Source organism: Pleurodeles waltl, chromosome 6 (assembly GCF_031143425.1).
Source record: "Pleurodeles waltl isolate 20211129_DDA chromosome 6, aPleWal1.hap1.20221129, whole genome shotgun sequence".
In the NCBI taxonomy this organism is placed as follows: domain Eukaryota; kingdom Metazoa; phylum Chordata; class Amphibia; order Caudata; family Salamandridae; genus Pleurodeles; species Pleurodeles waltl.
The window spans coordinates 894,189,749-894,206,328 of record NC_090445.1 but is presented as its reverse complement, the minus strand read 5'-3'; the positions used below and the strand labels follow the sequence as shown (position 1 = coordinate 894,206,328).

General features: G+C 41.5%; 1 protein-coding gene across 1 annotated transcript in view; it reads right to left on the bottom strand.

The window, feature by feature from the left end:
• LOC138301716 (uncharacterized) overlaps window positions 1-16,580 on the bottom strand; it is a 161,689-nt gene that overhangs the window by 58,404 nt on the left and 86,705 nt on the right. The window contains exons 2-3 of the mRNA XM_069242230.1: window positions 9,436-9,667; window positions 5,536-5,646 (exon numbers count right to left, since the gene is read on the bottom strand). Coding sequence (XP_069098331.1) covers window positions 5,536-5,646; window positions 9,436-9,667 — 343 coding nt within the window. The remainder of the gene's footprint in view (window positions 1-5,535; window positions 5,647-9,435; window positions 9,668-16,580) is intronic.

Genomic DNA, 16,580 nt, shown 5'->3' with positions numbered 1-16,580 from the left:
CCCCAAAACCTAAAACCCCCCACCCACTCCCCAAAACCAAAAACGCCCCACCCCCCCAACCCAACCCTAAAACCTAAAACCCCCTGACCCCCCACCCACTCCCCAAAACCAAAAACGCCCCACCCCCCCAACCCCACCCTAAAACCTAAAACCCCCTGACCCCCACCCACTCCCCAAAACCAAAAACGCCCCACCCCAAAACCTAAAACCCCCTGACCCCCCACCCACTCCCCAAAACCAAAAACGCCCCACCCCCCCAACCCCACCCCAAAACCTAAAACCCCCTAACCCCCCACCCCGCCCCAAAACCAAAAACGCCCCACCCCCCCAACCCCACCCCAAAACCTAAAACCCCCTAACCCCCCACCCCCTCCCCAAAACCAAAAACGCCCCACCCCCCCAACCCCACCCCAAAACCTAAAACGCCTAACCCCCCACCCCCACCCCAAAACCAAAAACGCCCCACCCCCCCAACCCCACCCCAAAACCTAAACCCACCACTTACCTTCGCCAACTCCCTTCTTTGTACCTTAACCACGCATGTTCGTTGTTCAGAACATACGTAGTTAAGGCACAAAAATACGAAGTCGTGGTTAAAAAAAGCGTTGTTACGCTTTCGTTAACCACGACTTTCGTAATAAAAAAGTCGTAAAAAAGGATGTTTACCTTGTTTATGTATTTACATGTCATATTACCAGTAATATTTGATTTTTATCCTATGTAATCAATGGTATTAAGTAGCGAGCTCTGATTATTCTAAATTTTGCTGTGTGTTGATATTGTGTGTCCTTAGCCATGTTTATTTTCATTTTGGCCAACCTTTTATTGATAGTACTGAAACGTTTGTTTTGAAATGTTTTAGTATTATGCATTTCTAGAGAACATTTCTCATTGAAGTGACTAATGGATATCTTTCAACTGACCATTATCCTAACTCAGTTGAGCCAAGCTTTGCATCCTTCCCCCAACAACTATCACCACGTGTCCCCTAGTTAATCCCTCACCAACTTTTCTTCTCCATCACTCCTCACCCTAATTTAAGTAACTGGTACATCTTGCAGGAAATCAGCTTCACAGAAAACCTTTGGTTAGACCCTGAGATTCGACTGCTACAGCTTCAATGTGTTACCAATGTCAACACTAGGAGATCAGTGGTAAGACGCAATGCCCACAAGGGAATAAAGGCCTCATTATGACGTGGGCAGTCAGAATTCTCTGACTGTCAAAGCTGCGGGGAGGAGGCAGCCGTCATACCGGATGCCTCCACCTCGGTCGTATTACGATGTTCACGCCGGGCTGACCAGTGGGAACATCATATTACGACATTAACAGTGCTAAGGTATTGGCCTTGACTCCCTTAACGGAACCGCAGCCAATACCGTAGCACACCACCACTCTCTGACTGACTGTCTGCAAAGCATTCTGAGGGTGCTGGGCAGGGAGGCCCAGGCACTGCCCTTGCCTTGGGCAATGCAAGGTCCCCCTGTGGCACACTGCACTGTTTCTGCCAGCATTTCCATGGCGGGGTCCCTACCATGGAAAGACTGATGGAAGCAGAAGTTGTGATCAGCAAGGCGGCACTGCCCTGGCTGACCACGAGTCCAACCTCCGTCAGCCCGTCGGGAACCATGTTCCAGCTGGTGATGGTGGTCCCCAGGGTCGTAATATGCCAGTCAGACTGCCTGGATTGAGGCGGTCCGACTGTCACCACGAGGATAGCAGTTTTGTGGTTTAAAGGCTGCCAGCCTTCTAATCAGGCCCTAAGCTAGGGAATTCAGACCATTGTACGAGTTTATGTAGGTGCTGTTTGATAATATTTCCACAACTATGTTGTATTATTTTTATTGATTACCAGAACTGCACCTCTCAAAAAACCATTAGGTGACATTGTTCGCTAGCTTTAGAACTTGGTAGCTAGTTATATATATTGTCTATGTGTTTTTTGGTTGCAAAAGTATATATCACAGAAACACCAGTGGGCAATTTTCTATGGCTGCCATTTTGTCTGGCCTAGATGTAAAAACATGTCTCCATGTTTCGAGCGCTTTTTGATAATCAGTGTGTCTTTAAACGCATATACAGTTCTAGACTAGAATCTTAGCGGAAGGCTTGCTCTGACGATGGGATTCTGATGTTTTTCAAGAGCTAACAAGTTTCTCTACGTCAGTCCAAGAATGTGCTGAGTAAGATCTGTAACAACGTATAAAACCTAGACAAAAAAGCCATTTTGAAAATGTCTCTGTGTCCAGTGAGCAATGACGGAGGCCATGTGTACACACTCTTCAAGAGAACTTGATTCTCTGTTTGCTGAATTACACTTTCTATGGAAAAAATCTTACAGGTGGCTAAGAAACTCAGTTCAAAGTTAAGGAAGAAATGTGCCAATGAATCCAAGTACAACAGAGCAGGGAACTTTAACAAAAGCTGAAGAGCAACAAATTCCTTGAAGGCATAAACAGAGGAGGTTGAGATGCACTCATGCAGAGCTCTTTAAATTAAAAAGCAAGTGAATAATTATCAGGGGAACCAGGCATCACTGACTCTGCAGACTCTGTATATTGGTAAGTGAATATGTAGCTTTTACTATTTTATTGTTGCAAATGAGAAATCTAACAGAATTACTCTTATTTCCTTTATGTGTTACCTTCAATTCCTTTTCCCAGCACTACAAATTCCAATTCACTTCATCTCACTGTACTACTTTGCAGCTCAGTTCATTTCCAGCACTGGGCTAAATTTAAAAGGCCTGATTTAGATCTCAGCAGAGGGGTTACCTCTCGCAGAGGTGACAGATTTCCCATCTGGCACAATCTAAATACCACAGAAATCAATGGTATTTAGATTTCGGCAAATGGGATGTCTGTTTCCATTGTGATGGAGTAACCCTTCCCCTGAGATCCAAATCAAAGTCTCTTATGTAACATCTGTAGGAAACCCTTTTTGATCCTGAAGACTCTGATCACTACAGTACCATATGCAATAAATACTTTATACCCTAACTGCTACAGTAGATTCATTAGTTTTAAGTTTCTAGATTCTCTTGAGTCTGACACCCAACCTGACCTTGTTCATGTTGTTTTTCATCCAGACACATGTATAGAATCATGTAATCTCCTCCTAGAATGTTTTAAAGATTAAGGAGCAACTTGGAATCTTCTTGACACCGCTGTTGTCTTTGCCACTGTGGAATACTCCATTCTTCTCACTAGACACCATCAGTCGGGAATACTGGGTTTAGCCCTGAAGTGGAGCTTCCCTTTCTTCTCTGACAAATATCACATAAGACCTGATTTAGAGATTTGCGGATCCCGTCCCACCGTCGCTTTTCCGCTGGTTTCACTGTCCGGCTATTTAGATGCTGGAAGGTCCATGGACGATAGTCTGTCTGAGTGCTTCCGTCACTGTCAGAATGCTCCACCCACATTCAAGGCGTCGTAGGCAAAAGCACCTGTTGGAGGGAGTAAAGCCAGTTTGTCTGCCGGGCCAATCATAATGTGCCTTTCCACCGACATAACAGTGCTCGGTAAGCCTCCATATCTGAGTTGGCGGATTTGAAGGGATATAAGATCAAAGCTTAACTTTTCTTCTTTTTTCCACTTTTTTTTCTGGCATGAACCTGATCATCCAAGTCCTTTCTTTGCTGCTGCTACTTGAGTACGAAGCAAATCAGCCCTGCCATCACCAAAATCAAAGATAAATATATTTTTTACATGTTTCCTTTTGAATTGTCTGTTTACTTTAGCTCTGGGCTGGAACATCTTTAAATTTCTCTTACAAACAATTTATGACAAACTTGTACTGCATATGTGTGTAATGTTGTCCAAGAAATTGGAAAAAACACACCTGTATTAAATTAATTTCATTATTGTCAAACTTAGTATAAGCTTCCTTCATAATGGACACCTACACAAAGATGACAGTAAGCAAAAATAAGCACATACAGGTGTTTCCTCATTTTTAATAATCAATTATAAACATATGCATCACTCATTTTTGAACAATTCAAATTTAATATAATGTAGTAATATTTATTCCCCTAACATTTCCCCTTCTCTAGTGCATTTTCTGTATTTGATTACATTTTAATTAACTTTTTCGTAAGGTGCAATGCATGTGTGTCCAATTATTCAATTGAGTTTAAATAAACACACCTGTATTAGAGCCTAAAATAAACATTTTGTTTTTGGTGCCCATCACATTCCTTTTTTTACTAGTGTATGGGCTTCTTAAAAAACTGTTGTATTTCTTGTGAAAATTTCAGGAAAAATATGTGAACCACATTTTTATTGTTAACAATTTTATGAACCAATGAACTTTACAAAAAAAAAATCAGACAAACTTTGTCAAATACAATTGTTTTTATTAAAAAATGAGATAGCTCACTCATTATTTTGTAATAAAATAAAAACACCAATGTTTAACAAAAGAGTTGAACATGATAGGCTGTGGTTGTGTTGCCCTTACATTGCCCTCTATACACACTGCCAAAGAGTACCCTCCTCCGCAGGCACCTCAAGGAACTTTCTTGGAAGGTGTGGGTTTGGGTGTGACAGGAGTTAAGGGGAGGTAACATGTGAATTTGGGAGGAGTGGAACGGTTAGGAGAGGGGGAGAGGTTTTAGGTTTAGGGGTTGAGGGAGCTGGAGTGGGTGATGTACGTGTGTCTGTATGTTTGGGTTTCACATATGGGCTGGTGTAAGTTTGGATGTGTGTTTTTTTGCAGATGTGTAGTATTTGGGTGAGTGTGAGGTTTAGTTTTGGGTGTTGTTATTTTGCGTGCAATGGTGGAGCTTGTGGACGTGCTGGTGGTTTTGGATGTGGTGGTGGCTGTGGGTGCGTTGGAGGTTATGGTGCTTGTGGGTGTGGTGGTGGTTTTGGGTGTGGTGTGTGGTTGTGGTGATTTTGGGTGTGGTGGTGGTTGTGGTGCCTGTGGGTGTAGTGTCAAGAACATGTGTGTGTTGTTTGTGTGTTTCTTTGTGTTTCTTTGTGTGCTTGTGTTTATGTGTGTGTGTGTGAGTGTGCTGCTTGTGTCTGTTGGAGTGGGTGACTGCATAGAAGTGGCTGTGCTTAAGACCAGGGTGGGAGTTGGGATTTGGGTTGAGGAAGGGACTGGAGTTGGAGCAAATGGTTGGGCTGGTTAGGAGGCTGCGGTCAGTGAGGAGACTCTTATTGCAAGCAGTCTCTGCAGGCCAGCTATTGAAATGTGACTGGCCACCATTTGTTGTAGATGGCAACTAAGGCCCTGGATCCCATTCACAATCACAGTCTGATCTACAGAGCTGCTGCGTAAGAGGTCAATAGACCCCTTACTCAGTGCAAATGGGGTGACAGGGACAGTGAGTGAGGTGTCCCTTTTTAGGGGTTGGGTGTGGCCACCTGGGGGGAAGCAAGAGGGTGGGTGGAGATGGGTCTCTGGGTGGTGGACAAGGATGATGTCGGTACAGTTCCTGTAGCATCCTACATCACTAGGAACTAGTCATTTGTGGTGGCCTCTGAAGAAGACAACAAGTGGTGGCTTCCATTTCAGTCTCCTCACCCTCAATGCCACTATGTCCATCAGTGTCAGATGCTTCACCACCCAAAACACAGAGACCAGCTGCTTCCCTGCCTTCTTGGCCAATGTCCCCTTCACATTCTCTTGAAGATGCTGTAAAGACATATGCAATACGTTTATTGTATCTGTCTAAATATAACTGTCCATGAGCCTTATTCACAAAACATTTTCAAAATGTACATATTTCAACTGCTACAAGGTTTTTAAACTTTGGTTTATTTTTATCATTATCTCATGCATGTAGGGAACATCTTCAGGAACCATTTGGTCACTGTTTTGTAATTTCCCATCATTGCTCCTATATCATTTATCTTAACAATTTTCAATTATCTCCAGGAAGTTTTTAACACCTTTGAGTGGTTCTGATTTGTTGTTTTGAATAGTGAACTTCTGTCACAAAAATTAATTTTTAGCAAAAATGCATTTGTGCATTGCATGGACAAGGCAAAAAGCTGATTTATTTTACCTTTTAATCAATTGAACTATGATTCAATGTGTTTTAATAATTACTGCAATGTGGTACCTATATTTGTATAAACTGAAAGCCAGTTTCTTTTGTTCAGGCATTTCACAATGATAACACTTACACCAAGTAACTGAAGTACATTCCAAATGTCACAAATATTTTTATGGATTCAGTAATGAGGTTGCTTATTAATGTATCATGCCCTATGTATTTGCTTATGCTGTTGAAGAAATTCAGAAATATGTTTTGGGGGATTTCAAATTACTTTCACAGCATAGGTGAGTACATAGGGCTTGATTCATTTCTAATCCACTTTAGCACAGAGCTAAAAAGTGTAAAATTTAACTCTAAAATATTTTCCTTTTTTTTTTGTCCTCACACCTCTGACCTTCAATCAACTCCATATCGCCCAAGTTACGCTTGTTCCAAATGGAGATAACTGATGCCAGGGAGACCAGAACTCTCATTTAAACTTTGACAGTGATCCTTGTCAATAGTGAGAGTGTAATCTAGTTCCTAATCATAGGACAAAAAGTGATTAATACGCCTAGGTAGTAAATTATACTATAGTGCCCTCCCATTCCCACAAGAGTGACCATATTGTAATTATTTTTTCTTTATTTGATTTGCTGGCTACCACATGCAATTTTGATGTTACAATCAAGGCATTGAGCCAGTCTATATAAAAAGGGGAAGAGGGAGATATCCATTTCCGACAGATTTCCCTCCTAGCCAGGAGTGTTGCATAAAGAAGTATTGTTCTAATTTCTCTACTAGTTATTTCGCCCTCCCCAGTATAATAAAGATGACTAAGGAGAGAGTAGGAGGAATATGTTGCTGGATAATACTCGAAAGAGTTTTACATACTTTTCCCCAGAAACAGAACACCCCTGGACACTCTAGAAACATATGGATGTCGGAAGCCCTTGACAAGCCGCATTTTGCAAAGGTCACTTCCTTGCCTCCTCTCATCTTGGAAAGTCTCTAAGGGGAAAAGAAGGCACTATGCAGGGTGTAAAGATGATTCCTCCTCAATGAAACTGGTTTTACTATCTTGAACACCATTCGCATTGATAATTGCCACCATAACTGCACCTGCCCTAAAGGCATCTCTTTCTCCCAAAGGGCAACCGGTAATCCAAAGTCACCTTCGAGGACATCCAACATCCCCCAAGACCATGTGTAAACTTTCTGTAAATCCGCATGATTCCTAATCAAGCTGTCCTCTAACTGATTTATAGACCCCAAAGTAATTGTGGGCTCTCGCTTCCAATTCCTTAATTGAACATACTTCAATCTTGAAAGGGATCCTTCTGTTGTTCCCTTAAGCTCATCCCAAGATAACAAGGCCCCTCTGCTAATTAGATCTCCCCAAACTTCAATCCCTGCCCTCTTGAGAGGCCAAGCCAGTACATCTGTTAGACATTCAGGGGTACCCGGGGAATCCCAAACCGAAGTCCACAAACTGTAATATTCTATTTTTGCCACTGGGCGCAACTCAAACCACGCCTTAGCTGCATCCTGTAATATTTTCAATTTCACTTTCTTAAAAAACTTGGGGTCACCAAAATTATATAAGAAATATTTTGTTGCACCTTTTTCGGTGGCTACCATAGAATTAAGTATTGTCCCTACTGCCGAGTGGTCCGGAGAAGAAAACAGCATTCTAATGTTCTTGAGATGGAACGCCCACACAGAATATTGGATATCGGGAAGAGTCAGACCTCCCTTCTCTCTTCTTCTACGCAATATCTTCCAAACAAGTCTAGGGCCCCTATGCGCCCAAATAAAGGAATTAATTTTCTATTGAAACATAGCCAATCATTTTTTATCCATATGTTAGGGAATAGAATTACAAAGAAAATTCAACTTAGGTAGTATTATCATTTTAACCAAATTAACCCTCCCAGTAATTGTGAGCGGCAGATGTAACCAGCCTAACATTAGCTTACTGCACTCTGTTATGACAGATCTAATATTTACCACGGGTATTTGTTGCAAATCATGAACAATTGATAACCCTAGGTACCTCATAGAATTAGTAATACACCAGTTATCACCTTTCAAATTCCATACCATTATTTCTGTCTTGTCGGGATTGATTTGATAACCTGAGACCTTCCCATATTTCTCTGTAATATCCAACAAAATAGGCATCGTATTAGATAAGTTAGAAGTATAAACCAAAAGATTGTCGGCAAACAAGGCTACTTTCTTAACCCAGCCCTTACTTTTAAAAGGGAGAATTCTCACGTCCTGCCTGATCCTCCTGGCCAAAGGTTCCATACACAAATTGAACAACAAAGGAGAGAGAGGACAACCCTGTCTGGTACCCCTAGTAATCTTAAAAGGGTCCGTTAGCCCACCATTAACCAACAACCTAGCTGCAGATCCCTGATAAATTGATCGAAATTCTAAAATATTTTCAGTTATTTTTAGTTTGTTTTACCATTGAGAAAAAATGTAAACAGATATTTCGCTTTTATTTTAGTCCGAAATTGGTACAACATTTCTGGAAATATATAATACACTGATTCATGTATAATTTCTTTTATGAAAAATTTAACTTTTGTGCATATCTACATTTTCCTAAAGAGTCACATTTTTTGCCTGATTATGGGTTTTCCAGATATACATGTGACAGAACATTCCATCTGCAAAAGTCCCTTTATGTACCCTATTTTTCTTCAACATTGATTTATCATCTGGACATAGCAAAGGACAACAAAACTTTTTTGGGTATGTGTTACTCTATCACCAATATGTTCAGATTCCTGTCCAAAACATATGCCTATTTTTACAAAAAAGAGACTGGCTTACATGCACATTTGTGAAGGAGTAAGAAATCATGCATATTCATCACTCTTAACATATTTTTTTTATTTTTTATTATAAACATATTTGTGATATGTTTTTAATAAAATATGTAGCCATTTAAACATATGTTTCTAGTCATTTTGCCTCGCTTGCTCACTATTGTTTGTTACCACTACTAACTCACAAATGTGGCATTTGGAACATGCACTGTATCAGAAGTGCATACCATGCTATGTCACCTATAATAGGGCTAGTGTAACATCCTTCATAATTGTGATGGAGCATCACACTTGACACAGTTAAAAATTGTGGCTTGTTTGTTGCAACTATCCCTTATAACATCAAACAAACATGTATATTTGTTTTTAGGCAATTTTGTGCCTGCTCAAAGCAGACCTTTGGCAGTGATCAGAAATATAGTGGCATAATTTTCCTCAAATTAATATACAAAATACATCATCATACACCTTGTGCAAAACTTACACCTTCCAGAACTCTTCTTCTGCCTTGGGCATGAATCAAGCTTTATATTGATGCCAGAATGTGTTGCTGTAACAAAATATAGTTATTTAACATGAAAAACTCAAGAATCAACTTACCTCCTTGAAGGTGCTGTTGGGCTTTTAACTGCCCATCAAGCTGAGGGTAGGCCACCAGAAGTATGCGGGCAATTAGGGGGGGTAGGCTGAGCTGGACTTCTACTAGCTTCTTAGTCCAGTGTTGTAGGTCCTCCCATCGCGTCCAACAGTGTATGCTGCGCCTGTAGACCCCTAGGGTCCGCACCTTCTTCGTGATGGCCTTCCAGATGTCCTTCTTTTGATGGGCATTGACCTACATTGATACAAAACAGGAAAAGATGTGACTTTTTGTTTGTTTGTATTGATGTAACACAATTTTGAAAAAGCAATCACAAGCATTACAATGATACAACAAATTATTTTTTTTAATTAAAAAAATAAATTTGTAGCAAACTACCTACTACCCTTACTCCTTGTCATGTTCTTATTTTACTAATCCAGCACAGTGACATTATCTAGGCTGAGTTATTTGTGGTATAATACAAATAGCAAAATATATATATATATATATATATATATATATAGAAAGATATAGATATATATACATAATATATAAAGATATATATAGATATATATACATAGATATATTTAGATTTATATATATATATATATATATATATATTAACTGAAAAAAACAAAGGTTACAAAGACCTTGTAGATAAGTTCTGAATTTACTCATACAAAACCATAGAAATTCAGCAATTAGAGTTCTTTCAAGTAACCACAACCCGTGCGCTAAGGTAACTATAACTTGAGTGAATTGATTAGGGTATGAATGAGTTTGTGCTTTTTCTTTATAATGTTTCATAATCTTGGATATTCTTTAATAATTCGTGGAAATTCGAACTTTCATGAATATCACACACTATGATGCAAAATGACATTAAACCTATAATTTGCCCCTAAAACGCAGCTATATCACACTTCTGGAGTCAGGGTACCTTCACCCTGACCCCTTAGGTCACTTTGAATTTGAATTTTCATCCCTGGGGACCGTGCCCCGTGAAATAAAATGGTGGTCTTCACTTTCTAGTCAGGTTGTGTGTGGTCAGCCAATTGCAAAGTTTCTTTTTTTGCATGGGTATTCATGAAAATTTGCGAATTTTGTGAATTATTTGCGGCCAGAGATATACAAATCTATTTGCCCTCAAATAGCTCCTAAACTACTGAACGGATCTACACCAAATAAGCAAAAGATCAATCTGCATACCGAAAGCTAGCTTTCTGCCAAATTTGGTGTAATTCCTTCTAGTGGCTCGGGCCGTAGTGGTGTCTAAAGGTCCTAAGGGAATTAACAGGGGAAAAGCAATTTTTTTGACCCACCCCCTTTTTCTCGGCCCCTGCTTGACAGATTACCCCGTGCAGAAACTTCAGTGCAAGAATCACTGCAACACTTTTTGGGAAAATTTCAGAAGATTCATCAAATGGTGCCAAAGATATAGGCAAGTCAAAAAATGCTTTTTCTGTGGAAACATGGTCCTAACTAAAACCACCCACTGGTGACTGCCAGTAGGGAATATATATATATATATATATATATATATATATATATATATATATATATGTTATTTTGTATCAAAAATGCAATACATTTTCTTTATTAAGTTAATGGGAATTTTGTAGATTTTACATGAAAATGTTAATTATACATACATATATATATATACACATCAAAACATAAATAGGGCGTTAAACACGCAACACATACTAATGTTGTTGTGTTGTCTAATTAGAAAGTGTTTAAATATACACACCGTATTTTTTCAATGCAATTTAAAAAGAAAAGAAACTTCACTTCAATCACTAAACTTCACTCCAAAACTAGAAGGGATATTCTAGCCTTTGTTCAAATAAATAAAGTGTGTCAGAATCACATTATAATTTTAAACATGTACCTCTTTCTCTGATGAGCCATACCACTGGCTGTACTCGGACAGAACTTGCGTAGTCAGCATCTTCAGCTCCTCTTGTGAAATGTTTGGGTCCCTATCTCCTGCTTTCCTGGTGTTTTGGCTCCCAAAGGTCGGAAACAGCAGCAAAAGTTGAGGAGGCGTTGCTAGTTGCAGTGTTAGGAGGCAGTGAAGTAAGTTTTTTTTAAAACACTGCATACATCTACACGACATACCTGATCATCATTGGAGATGGACACATCTTTTGGCTTTTGTACATTGCTATCATAAACGTTAGCCTATGGCTGTGTCCGTTGTGGAGCTTCACACCCACTGCCTGGTCAACTTCTGCCAACTTTCATCTAATTGCAAATGTCCTGATGGTGAGGTCAGGTGTTCACCATTTTAGATTGTGAAATAGTGTGTTTGTGAATGTTGTGTGTCAACATAACTCAAAATGGTGGCTATTTGATATTATGTAGTGCATTACTGGTTACATGAAATAGTTGTGAGGTTTTGATTACACTTCTATTCACCGAATTTTTGATGAAAAATTGAAAAAAAATCTAAGAATGTGCAAATAATACATTTAAAATGTATTATTTAAAGATGTCTCTAAAAAATTAAGACATATCAAAAATGTTATTTTTTATACAGATTCGCCTACAAATGTTGTGTTAAATTATGCTGAGAAACCAAATATATTTTTATGAAAACATGACATTTGTGTTGTATTTACAAAAAACATGTATTAATTAATGTAGACATATGAACCCAGGGAGAGTGAGAAGGTGACAGCCTCAAGTTTTCAGACAAGTTCCAGCCCATGCCACCATAGAAGAAAGGGATTTTATCAAAAATTTGATTGAAGAGGCAAACTAGTATTGATTTGTGTCATCAGCTGGAACCAGATATTCTGCCTCACAAAAAGAATCCCACATCAATAACAACAATAGTCAAAATCATGGCAGGACTTCATTTTGCAGCCACAGGATCATTCCAATACACTCCTGCAGTATCTGGTGGAATGTCACAACCAATTTTCAGTGGTGTACTATAAGAAGATCTTTCTTCAATGATGAGACACAGCAACAGCTTCATACAGTTGCCACGCAATTAGGCTTTTGCTAATGTGAAGGGATATTTTTATGCTTTGGGTCACCTACCACATGTGGCTTAAGCAATTATTGGAACACATATTGCCTTAGTGCCACCACACAACAGAGAACAAGTATAACGCAATTGAAAGAACGTCCATTCAATCAGTGTGCAAATTGTGTTCTTAACTGATTTGTACATCACAGGCATGTGTGTGCATTTTCCAGTATACCATACCCCTGCAAATGTCACAACTTGGACCAGAGAGAACCTGACTTGCTGGTAAGCACAATCTGTCATATAAAATGTGGTTAATTTCAGGTTTAATTATCTAAAATAGTACTATGTTTTGAGGGACATTTTTATTATTTTTATATGTAGGAGACTGAACTTATCCTAACCGACAATCATTGTTAGCACCGCAGAGGAATCAACAACACCAGCGGAAGTCTGCTCCAATGAAGCCGTGGAAGAACAAGAAGGCCAGTGGAATGGGCTTTTGGGATCCTAAATGCCAGAGTTTGATATGTGGATAAGACTGGGGGAGCTCTCATCCACTCACCCAATAAGGTGTGTAAAGTGACCATGGCATGCTGCATGTTACACAACATAACCATGAGATAGAAAATCGCAGAGGATGGAGACCATGAAGAGTGAGTGTGTGTGGATGTTGAAATGCCAAATTAAGATGATATTAGTGGAGAAGAAGGAATAGGCTTATGTCAAGATGTTATTGACAATTATTCTCATGAATGTAAGTATATATTTACATATTATTACATTAACTGTTAAACCAGATTTTCATCTAATGAGGATCGATCAATCAAACAAACATTTATAGAGTGCAGCAAATCACCCATGATGGTCACGAGGCGCCAGAGCTGTATGCGACTGCGTGGAGGTATGATCATTCAAATATCCAGGTTTTTAGTTCTCTTCTGAATCACTGAAGTGATGATGCAGTCCTTTGGTGCACAGGGAGGTTGTTCCAAGCCTTGACTGTCAGGTGTGAGATGCAGTGTCCTCTGGTGTTGGCTCAACAGATCATTGGGGTGTCTGCGTTCAAGAGGGAAGCTGCTCGCAGGTGTCTGGTCCCTTGGTGGAAGGTCAGGCATTTGTTGATATATGCTGGTCCTTTGTTGTGCAGGGCCTTTTAAGTGTGGCCAGCATCTTGAACTGGCATCTCTTCTGAATCAGGAGCTAGTGTACTTTCTTGAGATGTGTAGTGATGTGGGTCCTTTTGGGAAGGTCGAGTATGAGCCTTGACACTGATTTCTGTATTGTCTGGAGTCTCTTCATGAGGCTTGCAGTGATTCCTATTTAGAGCATGTTTCCTTAGTCCAGTCTGCTGGTGATGAGGGCTTTTGTGACATCCTTCTGGTGTTTTCTGGGAGCCACCTGAAGATCTTGCAGAGCATGCAATGGGTGTGGATGCAGGTGGATGAAACAGCGTTGGTTTGTTTCTTCATGGATAGCTTGCTATCCAGGATGATGCAGAGGTTGCGATCATGGTCTGTTGGGGTAGGGGTGTTCAGAGTTCTGTGTTCCACCATGTGTCAGTCCATGGCAAGGTGTTGTTTCCAAAGATGAGGACTTCAATTTTTTTGTTGCTGTTGAGTTTGAGAGAGTTGTCATTCATCTAGTCCGCTATGTTTATCATGCATCTTTGGAAGTCAGCTTTTGTGGTGGATGGATTTTCCAACAGTCAAAGGATGAGCTGTGTGTCATCGGGGTATGAAATAATGTTGAGTCTATGTGATCTGACTGTGATGTCTAGGGGGGTCAGGTAGGTGTTGAGGAGGGTCGGGCTGAGGGACAATCCTTGGGGAACTCCACAGATGATCTTTTTGGGCTCTGAGGTGAATGGTGGCAGTCGGATCATTTGGGTTCTGCCACTGAGGTACGAGGAGATCCATTTGAGGGTGATTCCTTGAACCCTGATTTGGTGGCGACTGTTGATCAGGATGTAGTGGCAGATGACAAACGCAGTGGGCAGGTCCAGGAGGATGAGGGTTGCTGTTTCCCCACAATCCAGGAGGGCTCTGATGTCATCTGTGGCTGCAATCAGGGCTGTCTCAGTGCTGTGGTTAGCTCAAAATCTGGTTTGGGAGGGGTCCAGGATGTTGTGGTCCTTAGGTGTTGGGTGAGTTGCTGGTTGATCGCTTTCTCGAGGACTTTTGCTAGATGGGGGAGCAGGGAGATAGGTTGGTAGTTCTTCAATTCGTTTTCACTTCAGCGTGTTTTCAGTTCTCTAGGAAGGAGGCAGCAGTGAAGGAGGTATTCAGGACTTCCCTAAGCTTGTCAATGATTGTCTTGCTTCCGAGGTTCAAGACGTTGAGGGGGCAAACATCCGTGGGTCCTCTCAAGTGCACAGAGTTTGTGATGGAGATAGTGTCTTGCTTTGTGGGGAGTTCCCAGTGGGTGAGAAGGTGTTCTGGGTTCGTGTTTGTGGGTATGAGCTGGTTGATGCTGTCTGTGGTAGAGGCTGGCATTTGAAGTTTTGGTAGATGGCCAAGATGTTGTTGTGAAAAAAGTCTATGAGGTTTGTCACACAGTTCCTGGGAGGGAGTGATGTTCTTCTCATTGGCTGTGGGACTGGTAAACTCCTTCATGGGGTGAAGAGTTCTTTGTTATGGTTTCCGCTGGGTTTGATGCATTCTTCCAGTGTGTTCTTCTTAGTTTCTTTCAGGAGGCGGTGGTACTGGTTGCAAGGGGTCCTGAAGGTGGTGTGCTCTTCAGTTTTTTGCTGATGTGCCACTACCTTTCAAGTTGTTGGCAGTGGCATTTGGTGGTGTGCAATTCCTCGGTAAACCAGTTCTTTGCTGCATGTTCAGGGTCATGTGTAGAGTCTGGGAGCAGACAGTGTCATTCCACTGGACTTTTGATACCCTTTTCCAGTTTCTTTGCATGGATCTGGGGGCATGGTGCCAGGTTAGGTGGGTCCTATGATGGTGTGGTATATGTTGCGGTGGTTGGAACAGGTGAGTGGTGTGGTGTTGATGTACCTGACTCCGTCACTGGAGATGAAGACAGGGTTGAGCATGTGTCCTGCGATGTGAGTAGGGTCGGTGATGAGCTGTTTGAGGCCAATGTTGCTCAAGCTTTCCACAAGGTCAGTGGAGTTGGCGTCACTGCGGTCATCGAGGTAGAAGATGAGGTCCCCTAGGAATGTATAGCGCTCAGCGTCGATTGCTTGTGGGGCGATGTGCTCTGGGATGGTGTTACAGAAGATAGGGCATTGTCCTGGTGGTCTGTAGGTAAGGGTGGCTCTGGTGGTTTTTTTCCGTCTGTGTGGATTTGGACATTGAGGTGTTCCATTACCAGTGTTCGGTCATCAGGGGATATCGAGCAGCAGATGTTGTCCCTGTAGATGATGGTGATTCCGCCTCTGTGCTTGTTGGATCAGTCCTGGTGTGTTATCTTGTAACCTTTGGGGATGGTGGTGTCTGGTGGGGAGGAAATGTTTAGCCATGTTTCTATTAGGTTTCTCTGAGGAAATTGACATCCAGGGTGAGGGAGTAAATCATGTTCCAGACCTCTGTGGCGTGTTTACCAAGTGAATGAACCCCCTACATTAGGATGCACTGGGGTTCTGTCGTGGTTGGTTTCAGTCGATGAGTCAGGTACAGCCTCATTTGCGGTGTTGCTGGTGTTATTGGTTGCTTCGGTGCTGAAGGTGGCAGTATTGGAAGGAGAACGGTCCTTTGATGAGATGTGGGGCAGCTGTGGTTGTTGGTGTGTCCAGGGTCCAAGGCTCAGAGGTCAGCAGTGGTATATCTTTGTGGAGTGAAAGACCCAGGGGTCCTGGCACTGGGCATGGTCAGGCACAGACTGGCACAGACGGGCATGCTGCAGCCTCCAGTTTGAAGGTCCAGGAGGAGGGAGGGGCACTGGAAGGCAGTGGGAGGGGCTAGGCAGGTAAATGGGTGGAAGGTGGGAGAGGCAATGGGAGAACAGGATGAACAATGATGAGGCAAGGCAAAAACAGGGGAAAGCACTCAGAATAACAGGGGGAGGGAAGCAGTAAAACAAGGCAATAAGAAGAGGAAAGCAGGGGAGGAGGAGAAAGCAAAAAAATGCAAAGTTAAGGACAAAGCACTCAGAAAAATGGGGGTAGCGGAGGAGAAGGCAGGAAAGGCAAAGCAACGATCAAGAGACAGCGATTCAGCAGCAGGAGAG